The 21688-nt window shown below is 39.5% G+C and overlaps 1 protein-coding gene across 1 annotated transcript in view; it reads left to right on the forward strand.

Moving 5' to 3' along the window:
• LOC122793101 (annexin A1-like) overlaps window positions 1–21688 on the forward strand; it is a 401547-nt gene that overhangs the window by 286671 nt on the left and 93188 nt on the right. Inside the window, exon 9 of the mRNA XM_044060832.1 lies at window positions 5086–5179. Coding sequence (XP_043916767.1) covers window positions 5086–5179 — 94 coding nt within the window. The remainder of the gene's footprint in view (window positions 1–5085; window positions 5180–21688) is intronic.

Genomic DNA, 21688 nt, shown 5'->3' on the forward strand with positions numbered 1-21688 from the left:
AACCTATCCAGAAAACTATCAAGCTTCCCTTTCAGCTCTATGTGGTTCTTTCCATATTTTCCTTATGTCCTGCATGGATGGTAAACTGTCACATCTGTTTCCCTACCTTTAGAACAAAGCAGACACACCCCATGCTGTTACCCTCTGTCATGACTCCTGTAGATTTTGTGGGTAAAATCTTTTTACCCAATTAATCCCCAAACTTAGCACAAATTTCTAGAACCCTGAGTAGAATCCCTGAGTCATCAAGTAAAATCATACAATCATTTGAAAACATGTTTAAACTACTGTGGAGTTCATGCATATTTTACACAAACACCCTCTTATTCTCAATAGAAAGCTCCATTTATGAAAATCTTCTGGGTTTCCATGAGAACTGTCTCTGTATATCCTTTATCCTGTTTTTTCCAACCATTCCAAAATGTTAAAACATGCTTCCAGTGATTAGTAGAGGAACAACCTTTGACAGAACAGAAAATGAGCACACGTAACTGTCGTCTCACTTTAAAACAGAGTATTCTCCATCTCAAAATCCAAATCACTGCTCTCGCAGCATTAATGTGACTCTACTGTGGTGCCTCCAGACAGCTCCACAGGGGTATGTAGTGTCACCAAATTCACAACAGAAGGTGAAGAAAGTAACTCCTTCTGTGTCATATAGCACCAGCCTCCAATCCATTCAAAACAGAACAAAGCAAGCTATCCAGGATTCATTTATATATAAAAGTGTGTGTGTGTATGTGTGTGTGTGTGTGTGTGTGTGTGTGTGTGTGTGTGTGTGTGTGTGTGTGTGTGTGTGTGTGTGTGTGTGTATATATATATATATATATATATATATATATATATATATATATATATATATATATATACACAATCAATACAGCTGCCCCGTGAACACTCACTTATACGACAGCTGCTTAGCTGCTTAAATGGTAGCTGATATACCCCAGCACAGTCCTAACCGTAACTCTGCCACTTTCAGTCACGCCCTGTATTATGACTGTAGCACGTACCAAACTCTGAAAAGTGTTCCAGCTGTCGTTAACATCATCATAATTTTCACTGTTACTTCAGAGTTGCCTCCTTTGCTCTGTATCTTTCAAGACATGCCTGTCTCTGATGTTGTCCATTACAGGCTGTACTTGGGACACCTGTAAGGGGCCTGAAGCACACTAGCATCTGCCAGCTAAGGTAGCACAGAAGTAAATAGTAGTGCAGGAGCCTTCATCCTAGCCAGAGAAGGAGCACTGTGTAACTGGCATGTTTACCCTGCAGACTGAATCCTCACAGTTTCACTTAAATATCAAGCAACTACAGCCTGGCAAGTACTAGCCTTTTACTGATATTCTTATATAAATGCACTGCTTCTTATAGGTACTTTCAAACTTGTACAGATCCCTGCCAGACCCAGGCTGGACAACCCTCAAATGCGCAAGCTAAACACATCTCACTCTACCTCCTTCCACTTTCATTTTCCAAATGTCAGGAAATAATTAGACATTCTAATACCCAACACAATAAAAGCCCTCATCCAGTCTAACTTTTATACAAACATTGTGCACTACTATTGCTTATTTAACCAGTCACTCCTTAGTCTTTAGTTATGACACTGTTAGAACATGGTGAGGCTTGCCTTCTGCATTCAGTTTCCTGACCCTGAGTGCCTGATTCACATAGTTATCCAAAAAGGGCTTACTCAAGTAGAGTTTGAAACCATTCCTGTATAAACTGCACTGGGTTAATACCCTGTACATTTCTTCACATAGAGTGCAGTAATGTGAAAACTGTCCTGGCATGATTGATTTTCCAGGTCATTGTGCTTAGATAATAAAGGATCTGTACAGAATTTATAATTTTATAAAATTCACCTCCATGCCATTTCAAATGCAATTATAAGACATTTATCTTTTTCTTCTCCTGACTGATAACCGAAGAACGTAACTATACACTTTCTACTCTGACTGTAGACAGATCCTCCTACATGACTTCCATTTCTGTGGTGAGTGTGTTCAGCTTCCCAAAGCTTCTTTCAAGTTTCTCCTCAATCTGTTGTTATTAATGATGTATTTTCCTCTGTAGTAGTGTTTTATGGTGTCTCTGCCATATGCCAAGTTCAGACAAATGTCTTGCATAGGTGAGGAACAGGGGCAAAATATGAACAGTAGGATGAGTTATTTCACCAATTAACTTTCCTTGTCAGTAACAAAATCCTTGGTAATGCAAAAGGCTAGGACAGAACAAACAAGTTAGACTGCAGTGCGCCACCTCCACACTATTGTGTCATTTTTAAAATATTGATGTTGGTATATATGTCTGTGTAAGGCTTATGTCCTCTTACCTGAGACAGAACTTAAAATGCCATTCTGCCCATCTTAGGCATTGCACTTTGTCTGCTAGGGACATTGGGTGGTTCCTTTGGTGCACTTGGAAACATCCGGTTATCATTTTGTTTCCTATCAAGCACCATACCTGTGGAACTTGCTGCCATGGCAGCTGCTGGAATGCTGTCCATTCACCTGCTTCTGCTGATCTCTCAAGACAGTTTTATTTGATCTGGCATTTAGTGATGATACTGTAGACTGGTCTTATGCCTTCGTTCAATGACCAAATCTCACACACTGTTTTTAGTTTTTAAACTATGTATTATTTGGTTCGACTGTTTATAAGTTAAACTAAGTTTCTAACTTTTTAGTAACACATAGCTTTATTAAACAACCGATAACATTAAAACATCCTGTAATAGTCCTGAAACTTGTCTATTACACAAGTCTAATGGATACGCAGTATTATAACATTAAAAAGGAAGCAAACCAAGTTTTTCACAATTATTGGCTTCCAAGTTCCTCAGTTTGTTTGTTAGAAGGTTAAACCAATATAAATAAAGATTATCAAGTAATCTCATGTGAACATTAGGTTTTTCAGTTGGCAGTGCCTCCGCAGAATTTTCTGTGCCCCATCTAGACTTCTAGATTTTGCTATGCAAGAGATCCTTTGTGCTAGAGGTTTTCAGTCTGATTGTGTATGGTATACGTCATGCAATCCGACATGGAGAAATAAACCTCAAAAACCTCAATGTTCGTGTAATGTTTGTTTTATCTCATTATGATATAACAGGTATTCACAGAATGAGACAGTATTACTTAACACATTGCCACAGTTTATCAGAATTGCTACGCTAGATGAAAGGCTGAAACTTTGAACATAAACAGTTTTAAAAATCTACTAGATGGCTTCCCGATTGCTAGGACAGAATGTCTGTATTTGTGATCCATTGACACAGGTTCATTTAATAACACAGGACCTTGAATGTCATAGAATATTTGAGAAGTTAATGACCACCTTTTGTTTTTTGCTTGGGGAAGTGGAGGGGACTTCATGCACCCCCATAGTGTAAGCTGGGGGAATTGAATCAGGTCTGTATGGAAAAGATGGCAATGCAGAGCTGCTGCTATAGCCTCCCAGAACAGTGGTGCAGGACAGGGTCAACTCTAGTTTCTGCATAGAATGGCAAGTCATTTGTAGGAATGAAACAGACCTCATGCTTTCTGCCTGTAGTGCTTTGGACTTTTGATTCTGAGGCAGTCCGGTTTCCAAAGAGATACTTGATGCAGACTCCTCACTTGTTGAATGGCTGCAGACTCCTCACTTGTTGAATGGCATGAGTGCACTAAAATGTCCAATTTATTCTGGTCTAAGCAAAACTTTAAGACCTAGGCTTAGTACTCACAGTAAAAGATATCCTGCCTTCGCAACAAGCACTGGGAAAGGAAGTCTTTGGAGGGAATTTGTCTTCTTTAAGCACACTAGTTAGAACATTTTTCCAAGTACAAAGCTTTGGTCTTTACACTGAAAAAAGAGAGAAAAAGAAACCGGAAACATTTATGGATTAAGCACCAATCATTTCAAAGGAAAAAAACGACTCGAAATTGTCTACAGATGCGCATATAGTGTATGCATTCTTCAATAGACCTGCACCATGTCCAGATCAGAATTCAATGACTCTTCAGTTGCCATGATAGTCCCTGGCATCCCCATGAGCCTGTATTGGGTAAAACAGGTCATCAAAAATAGATGGATATGTGGATGGGATGATTCAGTTAACTGATGGATGATGGATTGATGTTATCCAGGGCTTCCTTTTAGTCTCTGTTATGGTTATTTAATTGAGACCAAGTTCTTTGGCATTCTCTGATTATGTAAAAGATGATTAGTTCCTATATTTAAACAACAATTTTTATGCCAAGCAGATATTAAGGAGAAATTCTGCTCTAATTTACAACAGCATAGCAATGCTCTGCATACAGCATATGAGTTCTACTTGGTTTGCATTTGTGTACATTAAACATAGATGAGGGAGTGCAGGATATGTCCCATCTGGAGTCCTGCTTGGACAGTAGAATTCTAGCTTTTTGGATGTGATTTAGTATTGAGTGGATTTTAGTTTAGTTTAATCACTTTGTTGGATCCAGTATAGAACATTACGAAGTATGCTGGTTAGATCTTGGAGACCTGGGAAGATTGTGGTGTTTTATTTTTTTGTTTTGTTACTTATAATTTTTAATTGTGTTTTGTTTTCTACTGTACTAAAAGGACTGTTTTTACTTGCGTAAAGATACCTACAATGCATTCTACTGTATAGCTGTGTTAAAATGTATATGTAATTCTAAATATATTAAATCAGTTCTCATGTATGTAACCCAATATGATGTTTGTCTTCATTTACAAATTTAAAGTTTGTAATAAATGGATATGTCAAGGAAATATCAAGCAAGATAACAAAACACTCCTTCTGCTAACTTCATTTCCATCAATACGTGCGTACCTTTTAGTTCAACTATTTGTGTTATGTGGGGATCAAACCATGGGGCAGACACGAATGCACTTTAGTGACCATGCATACTTATTTACAGCTTGATGATGAAGTATTCAGAATATGCAGGAGGTAGTCTTTCTAGATTAATCTTTTGAATCTTATACCACTGCATACTGTTATTATTTCTATCCATTACCAGTGTTGTCATTTTTGACTTTGACCTCCATTTTGTTTTTTGTATAATGATGTTTTCTTATTTTGGACAAATGTAGTCCTTTTATGAGGCTGGAGAGAAAAGGAGAGGAACACACGTGGATACATACATTGACATATTGACTTCAAGGAGTTACCAACAACTCAAAAAAAGTAAGACTTAATTATGTTCCTGCTTAATCTAAGCTTTGAGCTAAGTTAACTGTATCTATAACAAGTGAAACCTATAGTTAGTACAAATTCCCAGATTTGTTTGCTTTTTGTTGGCCTGTGTGACATAAAAATTAGTAATGCAATTCTTTAGGTTTTTGAACTAGACACACACACACACACACACACACACACACACACACACACACACACACAAATTTGCCAGCAAAGTATAGAAACTTCCTAGTAGCGCTGAAGAAGTTCAGTATTTTATTACAGGACTGATGGTTTTTGTAGTACAGAAACCCTGACTTGAAAAATTAGTTAGTGATATGAAAGGTTAAGTTGTGTTATGAATAGCTGGGGTACAGAGCCAGATAAAGGGACACTAGCATGATTTTTTTCTGGTGAGAGGGAACTAGTTTAAAGTAAAAGCATGCATGTTTGAAAGACGGTGTTGTTTGGGAGGATGTGCACCATTAGTGTGCATGCTTTTCTGTTAAAGAAACCTAGAGTGAGAGAAAAGGAAAATTTGACAAAGAAAATTAAAATGAAAACAATCTGATGGGCTGAGGTGGACCACAAAGTTTCTTTTTCAGCCAGGCTATAATTATGTATATATGTTTAGTTAATGATCAAGGAATTACATGTGCATCATGTAATAGTAGAAAAAGTGACAGTGTAACAGTTTAGTAAGTGATGTACGGCAAGGGGGATGTGCACAGGGATGAAGGAAGAAAGAAGGTAGTATAGTAAAGTGTGAAAAATGTACAGAATGTTTGTTATGTGCTGGAGAAGAGCAAGCGGCTGTGGGTAACAATGACCAAAAGTAAGTGGGACCATAGTATAAGTCTGAAGTTAAAACATTGTGGTACAGAAACTGCCAGCTTAGTCGGGCTATTTACAATATTACTTTATGCCTTTACAGCCAGACAAGGATTAATGATTCAGTTTCAGTGCTACGGGAAACGCCATGTGGGATGAAAGATTGTGTTTGTAAGAGGGAATATAAGTTTACTTGGGCAGAAAATGGGGAATAAAATATTCATAGTGTGTTAGTGTATTTCTTACAGATGGGCAGTGTTTGACATGTAGAAGTAAGAGAATGAGGTAGACCAGTGCTGGACAGGAATACAGCTGGCTTTGTAAAGGGTGCCACAGTGTGCTCTTTCAAAAGAGAAGTGGATCATAATGTGATATATTATGTTTACAGTGTCCTGCAGTGTAGCAATATAAGTATCAGCCTGTGTAAGAAGAAACTGTAGTTTAGGCCGGGTATTAGGACCCTGCTGCCTAATATTTACTGTGGAAAGACAGTCATGTAGCAAGCACTTATCATACTAGAGTCAGTATAATGGGAGAAGGATAACATGGAGTCTCAGATGGATCTGGAATACCCTGGGTGTGATTATTTCCCACTGGAGGTGGCATATTTCATCTTATAGTGACTGAACAGCATGGCTTTGGTCTGTAAGACATTTAGTACATTTAGAGTGAACTGCACGTTAATCAGCTATTTGGAAAGAAGGGAAAGATTATTGTAGAGTTATGAAATGATACAGAGAGAAAGATAAGATTCGTGGAGGTTCTGTGTAGCAAACTGTGTTCTTGATGTTCTCCCTAAGGTTGTTGGTAAGGTGTTAGTTGTAGAAGGTGGGCATAAAGTGGCTCCAAGGTGAACTCCACTAATGACATGAAAAATGACTAGTGCACTCTGCCAAGTATTTGAAGAAAAAAACATTAGTTCCAGTGGCTCTAGTCCAAGTACTTTGAGTTCAGCAAGAAGGAGGGGATGTGACACAGAATCAAGAGCTTTGCTGTTACAGATGTAAATGCTTACAGTGAGAGAACTAAGCTCCATGCCATTATAGGTCTGGTTTGAGGTGATGTAACAGACTATAATACCTCTGAGCTGCTGAGCTCAAGAAATATGGACAAAGCCTAAAATAACTGGGGGAGACAATACTGCTCTTATAAACTTAGAAAGTTGCTAGAATAACAGGATTTCTGTTGGCTTCCATTTTCTGAAGGATATAAAGTCTGAATCCCAAATGTATGTCATTATTTAGTTACTTCAGTCGTCAGTGATTTTCCAGAAAACAACAAATTTTATGAGAAACCGACCAAATATGAGGCAAATATCTAGACAATGTCCTTCTATTCACTTGCTGCAGTATTCTTAACCTAAGGGATCTCCTGCCTGTAGGCAACCCAGTGGCCAGTATACAAAAGTCTTGTACTACTGTAGGGTATATGGGACATCACACTTGGGCTGCTGTCAAATGTAGCCCATAAAAGAGACGTACGCATGTACCATCCTCAGAACATTTCTGCCACCAGTCAGAACCCCATTCCAACCATCGTTCTGACCGTTTCAACATCTGCAGCATCAGCTTTTGCCAGATAAGTGCGCTCTTGCAGAATTTTTTCACTTAATACTGTGTAGGTTATGTCATCCATGAAGGGCAAGGGCCAGTGTGGAAGACAAATTCCACACAAGGGCAGCCATTGTTACTGTCTCTTTTGCTTATGTTCTAATCATGACCACAAGTCCTGTAGTGTTCGACAGTCCTTTGTTGCAAAGACTCGCTAAGAAGCAGGCTGTCCTCTCCTGCTGTATATTTAGAGAACCAATGGCTTAAACTACTAGCTAAGCTTATGGAGGGTAACTCAGGGTCTGATGCCAAGCCAGTGAAGCACAAGTCCAAGAAACCTCAGCCTGTGGCTTCCACTGCACCTCCAATGTTAGACATTTCTCCTGCAGTTCTTATTAACCCCGGATTTATCTGACTTCAGGCACGGATTCACAGGCCGAGCCTAGTTCTGAGGCCACCTTGACATTGGCCTCGAGCATGTCTGTGAAGGTCAAACAGATGTCTGACCAGGATGTTGTGGGGGAACCTAGTCTCAAAACTACACAGGGTCCTAATGAGGTACTTCACACCCAAGCAAGAAAAGAGTTAGTCTGACACACTTGAATGCAGACCTTCATCCGGTCCTCCGACATCGAATAGGAATGCTTCTCCTGCTAAGAAAAAAAACAAAAGACTGAGCATTTGTCCCCGACCAGAGAGGCCCCTTCAGATTGCCAGCCCTTTTCTCAAAGCTTATTTCAGGACTTCATGGTACTCAAGCCACCTTCCTCTGAGCCTGCTCCTACAGCTGCTTCCCAACCTTCTGAAAATAGAATTAGGGACAGTGACTCATCTGATGATTTTTCCTCTGAAGAGGAATCTCTGGATTATTCCATGCAAATCCCTTCCCCCCAGGAATATGTTTCCCCTGAAGAGGAGTTAGTCGGGGCTGACACCCCACTGGAGGAGATATCCTTTGGTGAAATTCTTCTGGAGATGGGAGAACATTTCATATGGGATACTTACTAAGTCCAGAAAAGAATTCCCCCATTATAAGCTGATGTCCCTGGCCCCTCTGCAGTTCTTCCTGTGCATCCTACATTTCTGGATGCTTTTTACAATGCTTCACAAACTCCAGACTCTTAGAACCTGGCCTCCAGAAAGCTAGAACACTTCTACAAGGTTCCTGAGGACTGTAAATTCCTCTTCAGGTGCCCTGCTGCAGACACAGTAGTTTCAGTAGCTACGGACAAACCTTCTCAGATGCTTCCTTCCTCTAATCTTCTTCCATCAAAGAGAGTAGAACCCTGGAGAGACTAGGTAAAAAGGCCTATACATCTGCCACCTTGGCTTTCAGGGCCATTAATTACCAGACACATATGACAAAGTTCTCCTTAGAGCTTTTGTCTCGGGCATCTATTGCCATTGTAGATCTTCCATATTCAGACAGAAAAGCCTTGGCTCTATGTTTCCTGGGAACTCACTCCCAGGTAGCAAACATTCCATTAAATGCAGCTATGGTGCTGTGGAGGCTTGTGCCAAGGCAGCTGCTAGTGGTTCAGTTCTTAGAAGATTTTCCTGGCTCCAGCTGCAGCCCCTCCAGGATGACTTCAAGTCTAAGTTAATGGATGCACCACTACACAATTCAGTCAAATTTGGTAAGGCAGCAGCCTCCTTATTTAAGTTCCAACAGGAAACAAACCAGGAACTAAAGGAGTTGAAACACATCCTGATTTCTTCTGAACCCAGGCTTCACAGGACTTTCCCTTCAAAGGTTGTTTTCATCCATAGCTGCACTCAACACCCCTCGAGTAAGTCTTCTTGAGGAGGCAAGAGAAAACAGAAGCCTACGAGCTCTCAGCCATCCTCACAACAAAGACCATCCTTTCCTGACAAAGCAGGGAGTCTGTGACTACCCTGCAGATGTTCCCCTTTCCCTTTGCCTGTTCAATGCTCACTGGGTCTGGGAAAGCTCACTGGGTCTGGGAAAGCATCACCCAAGACATTTGGGTGCTTTTCATAATAAGAAAAAGATATTTCATGTTTGGCACTCCACCCCCACCTTCGGGGCATCTCTCAACCCCCCCCCCCCAAGACCAGATGCCCTTTCTTTTGGAGCTTTGGCAACAGGTCTTCATTCTAAAGGTTCCTCAATCCTCAAGGGGAAAGGCTTCTAATCAAGAATTTTCCTGGTACACAGAAAGGATGCCCAGTACTGGACTTATCCCATCTCAACACCTTCCTAAAAGTTCTACCTTCAGAATGTTAACACTCCAAACATTATTCCCCCTTATCCTTCCACAAGGATATATAGCGTCTCTAGATATAAAAGATCCTTACCTTCACATCCCCATTCACCCCAGGTTCAGGAAATTCTTATGTTTTTCTGTGATTTCCTGGCATTTTCAATTCTCTGCCTTGCCCTTTGGTCTTTCTACTCCGCCAAGGGTATTCACAAAATGCCTGGCTACACTGATTGCACACTACAGACTTTTGGGCATCCAGATTTTCCCATACCTGGATGATTTGCTTTTACAGGCCCCAATTTCACACACTCTACTCCAGAACTTGGAGACCACAATTTCCCTCCTCAGGAAACTGGAATTCACCATCAGCTGCACAAAGTCAGTTCTCACTCCTTCACATGACTACATTTTCCTAGGTTGTCAAACACAGACAGATTAGGAGTATCACTTACAGACGGTGTAGGACCCTTCTTTCACTCCCTTTTCTCTTTAACTCGCATCATTGCCAGGGAGTTCCTTAAGGTGCTGGGATTCATGGTTTTGTTAGTGAAGACAATTCCATTGTTTTTTTGTTTCCAAGATGCATTGTTTTTTCTTATGGGAGATATAATAATCTCAGAGAATTGTTGAACAAGAGAATTTTGAACCATGTAGGTCATAGTTTGGTGAATAGAACAGTAGGTACTTACCATTGTGGGAACTGTTCAGTGTGTAACTGGGTTAGGAATGTACATGGGTGCAAAATCGATGGGAAACTTTTCAGGGCCAATGAGTTTTATAATTGTAACAGCTGTGGGGCGATTTATGTGATAGGTTGTGGATGTCATCCCACATGCTGGTATATTGGCCAAACAACCAGGAAGGTCAAAGTTCGAATCTTAGAACATTTAGGTAATGTCAGAAGGCACAAGTTAGAAAGTCCAGTAGCCACGCATTTTTTGTTTAAACACAGAGTGTTCAGATAGCAGTTTGTTTTTTAGTGTCTTAGCATGACCTATTGGTAACGGGAAATTTTAAGAAAGAATTAAATAGACTTGAGAGTAGGTTGATCATTAATGTTCATACATTGTTTCCTAATGGAATGAATTTAGAGAATAATTTGACTGTTTGAAAAAAGGAAACAAGTATGCAATTTAAAAATTCATTTAAAAATGTATTTAAAAATGTATTTAATGATGTATTTAAAAATGCATTTAAAAATGTTTAAAAGTGTATGTAAAAATGCACAGTATTTAATAATCTGAATAATATTGTCATAAGTTATTTTTAACAAAATATTTAACATCATGTCATGTGGGAAAGTGCAATTACTCAAAGTCTATGAATTTTTGTGAATGAGGTTGATAATTTGTTAATCAATTGGTACTAGAGGTATATATAGGGACAGGATTGTATTAAAAAAGTATTCCATTAGAAGGTGAAAGGCCAAAAGTGTGTTAATCAAAGAAGTTATTCTGTTCTTCAAGTGGTGTTCCTTTTCTTGTGGAGTTTGTTTTTTGTGGAGTTAGGTCCTTTGGATGTGTATCAAATTCATAGCTTCTACCAGTCCCATGGTACCAATGGCAAAACTCTACATGAGGAAATTCCAGTGGTTCCTCAGATCAGTGTGGACTCAGCATTCTTGTGCACTAGAATACCAAACCCCCCTTATTCCTTGCCTAAAGTGGGAACTACTTTTTGGTGGATCCATCAGATAGAACTAAATCCAGGTCTACCCCTGCATCCTCCTACCTCAGTCCTAGATCTCTGCACTGACCCATCGGACATGGACTGGAGAGCAGCCTTGGGCAAATTCACAGTTCAAGGAATTTGGACCTCCTCCCAAAAATCAGAAGACATCAGCATCAGGGAGATGGGAGCATTGCTACTAGCTCTACAAGCATTTCAACTTCTCCTTTGCTCAGGCCCTCTACAACTGTTCGCAGACAACATGACCATCCTCTGGTATGTGAACAAGCAGGGGAGGACCACATCCTATCTCCTGTGCAGGTTGGCTCTTCTGGTATCGGAATTTCTGGCCCAGTACCAAATGACTATTTGGACAGTGTACATTCTTTCCAACCAAAATCTTGTGGCAGACTCCTTAAGCAGATCCCTAATTCAATCCCACAGACTGATGCTTCACAGGATGTGTTCCTGGATGTAGTCTACCAATTGGGTATTCATCAATACGTTGCTTTTATGACCCACATCTGACATCAGCCTACATGTGAAGTCCCACGTACCCTACAGTTGTGTAAGACCTTTGTATACTGCCTGACATCAGGTCACCTACAGGTGGGAGATCCTTCAGGTTAAGAATTCTGCAGCAGTGAATAGGACATCTATGGTTATGGCAGGATTTTACACAACTATTCTTTCTGCAAAAATCTGGACATTTGAGAGGTATGACTGTGATCTTCTCAAAACTAAGCTGGGATAGATGTGATAGATTGTTGGAATTCAGTTATAAGGAAAATTTGTTTCAAAATCTTTTTTGAGATCTAAGAAGGAGTTGGATTGATGGTTTTTAATGTAGTGGCATTTGGTGCCAAACCTAATATGGAAATGATTGATGTGTTTCCACAGTGAGGAGAAGATGGCACTTATGAGCAGTAGGTTTATGATATTTGTGAAACTAACTGATAAAGAATATGTCAGTGACCATCATGAACTTAGAACAGTGGTCAGAAAAAGGCTGGCCAAAAAACTTGATAGACTGGAATTCTCTGCTGATGGTTTGTAGGTCAGAAGAGTATAAGAAAAAAGAAGACTGTGGGTGATTAAGGTAACCTACCCAGTATAAAAGGAAGGGATACATCCAGGGGAGGAGGCGAGGACTCATAGTGAGAAGCAAGGAAATTGGAGAGGGTCATTGCCGCATTATTTTATCAGAGTCGTCTGCTTCTATTGATTTTCGGGCTTATGGTGTGCTGCTTCTCAACTGTTCAGGAAAAGTGGAATTTTCAATCAGATGTTTGAGTTGCAAAAATTACTGATATGACGTGGCTTGAGCACAATGGCCTTTTTGTGTGTACAGTGGCCTTTTGTTTATTTCTTAGGCTGACATAAGCCTTCAAATTCTTAGTGGACCTACATGTTTTATAACAAGTCCATACTTTGTTCCATAGTGTGAAGATAGAATTGCTATAACGGAGTAGTTAAGGGGTGGATTGGATGGCCAACTATATGCTTAAAAAATTATAGACATCGTGAAGAGGGCATAGTGTGTTTGGGAAGGAAGGTATCCGATATACTGGACAATGAGTTGGAACCCAGTGTTAATCAGGGTGGTTAATGCCAGTGGTATTTTTACTGCTTTAGAGATAATGGATAAGTTAATTATTTACTGTTACCACACCCGCTCCAAGTAAATGCACAGAGCTACAAAATAGTTTACAAAATTTAAATTGTGTTTGCTGGTAATGTTTTTCTGTTCTACTGCCATACCTCCTCTGCCACTGATGGTGAAATTTTGCTGTGACCCCAAACACAGTTGGCCCATCCCTCTCCAGGGATCACTCCCCCCTCCTTTAAGTAAAAATAGAAGTTTGAGATGGGTAACATACATGTGGCCAGGAGAATTTTTTTTTCTCACTGTGCTTGTCATTCACTCCCTCACTTAACGCGCGCGCGCGCACACACACACACACACACACACACACACACACACACACACACACACACACACAACTTTTTTGGTTTTCCTTGGCATGTTTTAAATTTTACTCTTATTGCACTCACTTTGTCACACATACAAGCGCATGCGTGCTCACACCCACACATACACACACAATATGCTCAGCAATTACAGTGTGACTCTACATTTAGAAACTTCCTTCACAAGCTGTGGGGACTGTAAAAGCACTTGAAAAGACATTTCCATGCAAACATTCTGAACTCTTCTTCTTCTTCTTCTTCTTTTGGCTGCTCCCTTTAGGGGTTGCCACAGCAGATCAACTGTTTCCATTTCTTCCTATCCCCTGCATCTTGCTCTGTCACACCAACCACCTGCATGTCCTCTCTCACCACATCCATAAACCTTATCTTAGGCCTTCCTCTTTTCCTGTTACCTGGCAGCTTCATCCTTAGCATCTTTTACCCACTATACTCTGCATCCCTCCTCAGCACATATCCAAACCAACATAATCTTGCCTCTCTGGCTTTGTCTCCAAACCTTCCAACCTGGGCTGACCCTCTAATATACTTATTCCTAATCCTATCAATCCTCGTCACACCCAGTGCAAATCTTAACATCTTCATCTCTGCCACGTCAAGCTCTGACTCCTGCCTTTTCGTCAATGCCACTGTCTCCAACCCATATAACATAGCTGGTCTCACTACCCTCTTGTAGACCTTCTCTTTCACTCTTACTGGTACTCGTCTGTCACAAATCACTCCTGACACTCTTTTCCACCAACTCCATCCTGCCTGTACTCTCTTCTTCACCTCTCTTCCACACTCACCATTACTCTGAACTGTTGATCCCAAGTACTTAAACTCATTCACCTTCGCCACCTCTACTCCCTGCATCCTCACCATTCCTCTGTCCTCCCTCTCATTCACACACAAATATTCTGTCTTAGTCCTGCTGACCTTCATTCCTCTTCTCTCTAGAGCATATCTCCACTTCTCCAGGATCTCCTCCACCTGTTCCCTACTCTCACTACAGATCACAATGTCATCTGCAAACATCATAGTCCATGGGGACTCCTGTCTGATCTCGTCTGTCAACCTGTCCATCACCATTGCAAATAAGAAATGGCTCAGAGCTGATCCTTGATGTAATCCCACCTCCACCTTAAACGCATCTGTCACTCCCACTGCAGACCTCACCGCTGTCGCACTACCCTCGTACATATCCTGTACCACTCTTACATACTTCTCTGACACTCCCGACTTCCTCATACAGTACCACAACTCCTCTCTAGGCACCCTGTCATATGCTTTCTCTAAATTCACAAAGACACAATGCAACTCCTTCTGACCTTCTCTGTACTTCTCCAGCAACACTCTCAGAGCAAACATCGCATCTGTAGTGCTCTTTCCTGGCATGAAACCATACTGCTGATCACTAATCATCACCTCCCTTCTTAACCTAACTTCCACTACTCTTTCCCATAACTTCATGCTGTGACTGATCAGTTTAATCCCTCTGTAGTTACTACAGGTCTGCACATCACCCTTCTTCTTAAAAATCGGTATTAAAACACTTTTTCTCCATTCCTCAGGCATCCTCTCACTTTCCAAGATTTCATTAAACAATCTAGTTAAAAACTCCACTGCCATTTCACCTAAACACCTCCATGCTTCCACAGGTATGTCATCTGGACCAACAGCCTTTCCGTTCTTTATCCTCTTCATAGCTATCCTTACTTCCTCCTTGCTAATCCACTGCACTTTGTGATTCACTATCCGCACATCATCCAACCTTCTCTCCCTCTCATTCTCTTCATTCATCAACCCCTCAAAGTACTCTTTCCATCTGCTCAACACACTCTCCTCGCTTGTGAGTACGTTTCCCTCATTATCCTTTATCACGCTTACCTGCTGCACATCTTTACTAGCTCGGTCCCTCTGTCTAGCCAATCGGTACAGATCCTTTTCTCCCTCCTTAGTGTCCAACCATTTATACAACTCTTCATTCTGAACTGATATGACTTTATATTGTACCTAGCTAATAGACGAATCCAGTTCCAAAATGGTTCTTCTATTCTGACATACAAAAATAGTACAACTCTCTCTTAATCTACTGCCCCATTCTAGTTTCAGTTCCTACAAAGGCTTACTTGCCCTATCCATAGGCTACTTCTCCATCACGTCTTGCTTTCAGTAACATTGAAACTGTTTTGGATATGATCCCTGTCGCACTTTTATAAACATCACAGTTGTTTGTGTATTAAGAGAACTCATAAATTCATTCTGTAAACAGCTTGGTGATTCATAGCTCTGATCTCATGTATTTCAAGTACCTCCGAATTTCATTTCATCTCAGTAAATCACTTCAGTCACCTTATTCTTCTAGTTGTTTAGAGCACTCTCCTCTGAAATGCCCAGTTCACATTTTTAATAGGCAGGAAATAAGATGTTCAAGGTTTAATCTCCTCCTTTGTCAACAGAGTATGCCATGTCTATAACATCACCTATAATATTTCTAGTCTGCATTCATCATACATCCAAAAACTGTACCTGTTAAACTTTGTTAGTCTCTGTCAACTTAACCAGTCTTTATAGCTTCATGTTTACCTACTGATATTACATGTAACATGTTAAACAAAACTATGTCTAAATTGCATCAACATATGTCTCTGAGTCAGGGACATCCAAACCATCCACTTCCTTTCAAAGTATCATCTGATTCCATCACACCCTAGGATTAGCATTATTCCACACAAAATATGTTGTCATACGTCTGCTTTCTAATAAAAAAAAAATCTCCTGAAATGTTAGCCAGAAGTGTTGGAAAGCATAAAATAAAAAAAAGTAAAAAAAAAAAAAAAATGCCTGAACTCCGATTTCCAGTCCAAGCATTTTTTGATCGGTGGAAGTCTTCTTCAAATCTTTTCTTTAAATCAAAAATATCTTATGGCAGTGGATTGCTCCAGTGTATTACCTAGCTAAATGCATAAATATCTAAAATATTCTGCTTGTCACTGATATGTCTGGGCCTATTTCATCATTAGTGTAGGGTCATAATTTATTCCCACTACCCTTGTTTTCAAGTTATTTATATCGTACCTCAGCGTATTCAAGATCTGAAAGAAGCTGTCTATATTGTTTTCAGTATCCATGACATCATCACCCTACATAACTATCCTCTACACTATACCCTGCTTCCAATTCTTCCTCCAGTTTCATCTCCTTTTTCTTATTATACTTACCTCTCCCCTTTCCCCTTTCTTCACCCCCTCTTAACCATTTCTTCTCACTATATCCTCTTCTTCAATTCATACTTAACCTCTATCTATCCACTACAACTACAATATGATGCCTATGTGAACCTCCTTCACCTCTTTGTCTAGATTTTACCCTTTTTTTCCTTATTCTTCTGTAAACTGTATTACTCATTTGTTATAATGCTTAAATTGTTTAAATTGTATAAATTGTTTAATATTCTTATGGAGCCTTTCTCCTCTGGACTCCATTGAAAATGGGCTTTTCCAAGCCCAATGGACTATCCCAGTAAACAAACTGTAAAATAAATAAATAATAAAATAAATTGCATATATCAATATGCCATCTACAAATAGTGAAGTCATAACTTTTTCCTGATGTGCTATATATCACTTCAAAGCTGACTTCCTTACCATGGTAACCAATGGTTCTAGATAGAACAAATTAAAGGGTAGAAGGAAAAAAGACACCCTGTCTTGTCCCCCTTGACAGCACAAAAGACTAAAACATTCCTGCATGAATTTTAACCCAGGCTTTGGATGCCTTCTAAGTTGCCTGTATTCAATCAATAAATTAGGATGAAAAAAAAGAAATTACTTTTGTTAGGGTTTTCTCTCAAAAATAACATTTCCACTGTGGCAGAGTGCCAGCCCTCCAACCACTCAACTTTGCCTACTATATGCAGGCAGCATGAAAAACAAGCTAGGACATCTTCTTCTTTAATTCTCACACCCGAGTATTTTAGGCATCCCCAAATCCTGGCTGAATGATGACACCCCTAATGGGAAACACCACTAATATGGTTACAGATACATACTTATCTCCAAGCCTGGTGGGAGACTGGGAGTAGTACCTTATGTCACACAACCTCATCACAGGTGGACGTTGTAGTTCAAGTGAAATCAGTTAAGGACCATGATCCAGATGGTTTTATCATGCACATCCCATTAACTTCACTCAGTTAGCCATTGATTTCTTCCTCCCCTGTCAAATTTAAAAAGCTGGCTGTCCAATTACTGTAGTCCTGCCAACACCATAAAAATATTATTATTCTAGGATGCTTTAATATCAACCGCATTGAGCCCCACAGCTACAACATTGTTATACCACAACTTTAGTTGAATTAAAATAAAAAGGTTTTTGCTGAGGGATTATAGAGAAGTGAGTGTATTGAATACAGTCTGCAAGAAGAACAAGCTTCAAAACAAGCAAACGCTTTTTAATTCATCTCATTATGACAAATCCCCCAAACCACTTCCCTCCCTTTGTTAGTGGTCACTGACATCTAACTTTCTCAAACTCTAGGCCTAATAAAAATGTCAAAACTTATCTTATGTCCCAAATTTTTTTTTTTTAAGACACATTTAATAAACTACCCCTTTTGACATGGGCAAACTTAAATTTATATAACAGTAGACAAACCATATTGGCAGGTTCACATTTACAAGCATTATAAATCACATATATTTTTCTATACAATACAATCGATCCATCATTACATAAATTGTTCGGTTCCCACCTTTTCTTAAAGTTCCTTCCTTCTCTAAAATATCTTCTGCATGTATTCTCACGATTTTCATTTTCTATGCAATTTGCTCCTAACCTTTTCTAAAGATCCCACTTCCTGTTCTTGTATCTCCTTTATAATCACTACTTCAAGTATGGTTGTTTAGATGTTACTTTCCATTTTCTAGTAATTGCTTTTTTTGGTAGCCGCCAGAATTAAACTTTCCATTTTCTAGTAATTGCTTTTTTGGTAGCCGCCAGAATTAAACTTGGCAAGGGCCTGCGGTCCCAAAATTGTAACCAAAACTACAGCTGCACTAAAAGTTGAGCTAGCCTTTACCAACTGGTCTACTATCATTAGCTTCAAAAATGCCACAAATGCCACTGCCACACTGAATGAACCACTGGAGTACCTCCAAGAAAATCGCTTTCTGTCAGCTGCAGGCTGTACAAAGTCAAGGAAAAACTTTAGGTTAGCAAAGAACTAAAACCCAGTCTGAAACCAGAGACACTGCCTAAAAGTTACAGAAAAATTCCTCAAATGCCAGTAACAGAGAAAAATATAGTAACCTCAGAAACCTATAAAAAAAGCTATTAGAAAACTATCCAAAAAAGGCCATTGGAAGACATTAGGCTTTCTATCTCCTTTCACACGAAGCCTAGTTGAAAAGATCTTGTACAAAGAACAAGCAGGGGAATTTGGTATTAAATACACAACAGACCCTCTTATACTAAGAGTTTTGAAATGAAGCTTCTCATTTGCGCAGTACCCCATCCTCCTAGACAGCACTTCCTCTTCTCCTGTAGAATGGCCTCTGTTCATTAGCCTTTCTAGTTTTTCGGCCAAGACAACATAAGGAATTGAGAAACTCCCAGTAAAATACTTTGTGACTCACAACCTGGCCCTGATAGAATCCACTCCTAGTTTATTAAATTATGTTGCGATTGTGTCGATTCTGTGGTGGTGGTGCATGGCCATTTTTAGTTGATGGAGTCATTTGTCTGGTTAATTCCAGTAATGAACGAGATTCCATCATGTTAACTAATTATGTGACTCCATATGGTCATCTCCAGTGTTTTTAGAAGTCCTACCCCTTGTATCACATCTGTAATCTGTGCCACTTATATGGAATTGAGCCATTGCAAATCTCCTGATACATGTTCCCAAATCCTCCTCCATCAGAGTTTTCAGGTCCAGTCCCATCTTCCATCCCTCAGGAAACTTTTATGAAAAGTTATTTTGCACTGAATTGTCTGCCCATATTCAGAAATATAATATGCTATCCCTTCCCACCCTGCTAGTGTTGTTTTTCCATGGAAAGTGGTATTATACCAGCATTACATGCCTTAATTGATAATATTCTTCTGAATTCAGGTAGACAGTCTAATAGCTTTAGTATTCATTGAACTTGCACAAGCTTTTTTTTCTGATTATTCGTAGCCTATTACTTCAAGCCCTCAGTGTTTTAGGAATAAGCACAAAAGCAACTAATTTATTAAATGATTTTATCTCTAAAGGAGCCATCTCTGTAAATTTAGGTACAAATTTGTCACCCATGCGCCTGTTTAAAAAGGTGCTCCACAAGGAGCTATTCTGTTGCTCCTTTTTTCTGTATTCATTAACAGACTCCGACTGCACCTCCACAACAACTAAACATGCTTTGCACAGACTATGAGAATGTATAGATCCTGACACTCCCAAGCCACAAATGCAAAAGAGTTACCAAAAGCCCTTTCCCTACTTTTAACACCCCCCCGATAGACTGATAGGTAGGTTGATAAAGTGAAGCTGTGATATTCAGAGCCCACCAAATGCTCATATCAGTACCCCAGGACTGGCCTATCCTGCATAATAGCCATGATAAACTGAAGGCTGCCTGCCACTTCTGGCATCCTATCGCATGATTTATTCAGTATTTAGACTTTTAGTAATTACATTAATATGACATTAGACAAAATTAACAGCTCTTCAGCTTAGCAAAGATTTAATTTTTTCTTATTTGAAATGAGGTACGCAGGTGTAAAAGATGTCCTCCAAACACAAGTATAGAAGATGCCTCCTATCATGGCTACAGCTTCAAAGAAGAATATTTGATCCACATAAGCAATTAGCGAACATATTTCCAGATCTGTTATCCTACTCCTCCAAAAAGTATACACACCTCAAGTACTATACTAGCCAAAACTAAATCTTTTGTGGAAAAGAGAGATCCAATCTGATACTAGGATTCCTTGCGTCCAAACTGCTAAAACTGTAGTCCATCTCCTTCTCAGCTAGTTGTGTAATACTCAGAAGCTGTAGCTATCAGCTTAGATTAATTCCCACCTCAAGACTGTCAGTCCAAACTCCACACAGGGAAAAATCGCAACTTTCTTTCACTATTCTAAAACTTTTGAAGCTCCTTCCACCATAAAAAAATCAGTTGTACACTGAATTCATATTGAAATTATAAAAACAGAAATAAGTAATGCTCACTTCCATAGCCTAAATATGATCTGGCCACTGCTTTCCCAACTCTTACCCACAGTCATGGAACTATACTGTCACTTTCCTCAAAGCCAACCCAACCACAAACCTCTTCTTTGTTTTTTTTTTCTTTTCTTCCATATATTTTTCTTATTTAACTATTGTATACAGTTTGTTCAGAGAAGAAAACACAGGCGCAAACTGTGAACATAATACTATTAAGAAGATTCTTTGACTCTTTGTACAATCTAATTACAATGTTTTGTGAAACTTCCGAATGTCTATCTCACTGTTTGTGCATACTGAGTAAACTCAGTTGTCAAAAGTTCAAATATTGGATGTTTCACTTTATTGTATGGTCTGCATCATATTAGTGCTTTTCAAGTGTTAAGATGTTTTGTACTCTGTGGACTGGCTTAAATGTGGGTGCCAGATGGATGACTAATCTTCCCCAAGAAAACTTACTAACTAAGTTAATTAACTAACTAATAACCCAGACCGTGTAGCTATAACAGAATCCTTTTTCAAAAATGACAACCCCCCCCCCTCACTACTACCAGACCACATCTACTCTAATTACAGCCTATTCTTCAATAGTAGACCAGGATAAAGAAACCGAGGATGAAGCCTTCGCTTATTTTAAATCTGACCTAAAACTGCAACTAATTGCCCAGTCCAATGCAATCTCGCACATTCTTCTAAACTGGCTACTAGTAGAAATGTTCACTAAGGGCAAACAACTCCCTAAATTTAGCAGTGGCCTACCCCCCAGCTCCTTAAGCAAATTTAATATCCTACTAACCACCATACGCTCTGCCCCAAAAAACATTTTAAACTTCTTTCTGCTTGACTACTTCAAACCTATTTTACTTAATGACATCCTAGACACTCTAACTGACTTTAAGGTTAAGCAAATTTGTAACAATATCCCATGAACAAACCTCCTAACAATCACTCCCCTCTTGATTTAGTGGTCACCAACAATCTCACCCTAGCCACAGATATCACCATCCAGCCAGCAGGCATCAGTGATCACTGCTTCATAATCTTCTCCCTAATCCTTCCA

Source organism: Protopterus annectens, chromosome 2.part0, assembly GCF_019279795.1.
Source record: "Protopterus annectens isolate FY-2018-M chromosome 2.part0, PAN1.0, whole genome shotgun sequence".
In the NCBI taxonomy this organism is placed as follows: Eukaryota; Metazoa; Chordata; order Ceratodontiformes; family Protopteridae; genus Protopterus; species Protopterus annectens.